At 46.7% G+C, this 1,320-nt stretch overlaps 1 protein-coding gene across 1 annotated transcript in view; it reads left to right on the forward strand.

Moving 5' to 3' along the window:
- The first annotated feature begins 968 nt into the window (after nt 1–968).
- LOC102681238 overlaps nt 969–1,320 on the forward strand; it is a 1,461-nt gene continuing 1,109 nt past the window's right edge. Inside the window, exon 1 of the mRNA XM_006614632.2 lies at nt 969–1,176. Coding sequence (XP_006614695.1) covers nt 1,051–1,176 — 126 coding nt within the window. The 5' untranslated portion in view covers nt 969–1,050. The remainder of the gene's footprint in view (nt 1,177–1,320) is intronic.

Consider the following 1,320-nt stretch of genomic DNA (forward strand, 5'->3'; position numbering starts at 1 on the left):
ATTACGCGCCCCGTACCACGCTCCCTCGAACGGGCTTAATGTCTGTAAAACACGTACAAGGCGGTATCACGAACCGGGCATCATATTCGATATTTCATAGCCCGATGGGAATTCGAACGATGCCCGACACGAGATTATCCGCTCCCGAATTTTTCCCCCAATTATAAGTTTCCCTGAGCGCGCCTTGTTCCATCGCCACGGTGCTCTCTTCCCTTTCCCCGTCTAAAATTCGACGAGACATATCGAGAAGTTTTTCTCAAGGTTCTTTTTGTTCCGCAGGCGAAATAATCCGTCGAATCGGTTATAATTAAAGCGCGAGGACGAAGAAGAAAGGTGTAATGGGTAAATTCGTGAGAAAGAAAAGAAACGTTCAATGACTCGCGTGCCTCCATCTCCATTTTCAACGCACACGCCAAAAGTAATTTCCATTCCAGGGAAGCCGCGAAAGGCGTGAAAAGGAAGCGATCTCTCGCGATCGATATTGCGGCCGGCTCTGTGTGAATCGAGGAGGGAACCGGTTCCGTCCCAGAACAAGAACATTAACACAGGTGACACGGGGAATCCGAAGAGGAATCCTAATTATTCGATCGGTTACGTTCCTCTCCCCCTTTGAATCGTTGTGCGTGAAAGAGACGTGGCTCGCGTGAGTATCCCCAATATAATCGACGCAACGATGTCCTCCTCTTCGATAAGTCGATCGTTTGTCTCGAGAGAGAGAGAGAGAGAGAGAAAAGAAACGACAGCAAAGGAACGAAAGAAGAAGACTCTGTTTTCCTCGAGCTCGCACGAGGAAACTCGTTTTATCGTTTTATTAGTTTAATGCGCAAATGCAGCATGGAATCCACTGTGTGTGTGTTTATTCTTGGAGACGTATTTCCCCAGCTTTTATATTTTCCATGGCCGACCGTGACATTAACGTCTGCGGTCGGATTGAATATCATTAAATCGAATCGAGGCCACGACACGCGCTGCCTCTCTCGATTCGAATCGGTATAAAAGGCGAATCCCGGAGGCGTGCCGGGGATAGTCGTCGGTGAAATTTCGCGGAACATGAGAGGCTCGCTGGGAGGAACGATAATATTGGCTACGTGTTTCGCAGCCTGCGTGGCAGTCTGCCGTCCCGGATTGAACGGAAGGAATGATTGGTACCAATGCGAGAGGTTGAACGAAATAAGCGTAAGAGAGAGAACCTGCTCGATTTTTCTATTCTTCTTCTTCTTCTTGCGTTCTTGCCCGATAATTTGGAAAAATTGAAAAAAAAAAAAANNNAGAAAGAATTTAGTTTCGATAATTCTTGTTTTATTTCAAATTTCGTAAGGA

Source organism: Apis dorsata, unplaced genomic scaffold (assembly GCF_000469605.1).
Source record: "Apis dorsata unplaced genomic scaffold, Apis dorsata 1.3 scaffold_194, whole genome shotgun sequence".
In the NCBI taxonomy this organism is placed as follows: domain Eukaryota; kingdom Metazoa; phylum Arthropoda; class Insecta; order Hymenoptera; family Apidae; genus Apis; species Apis dorsata.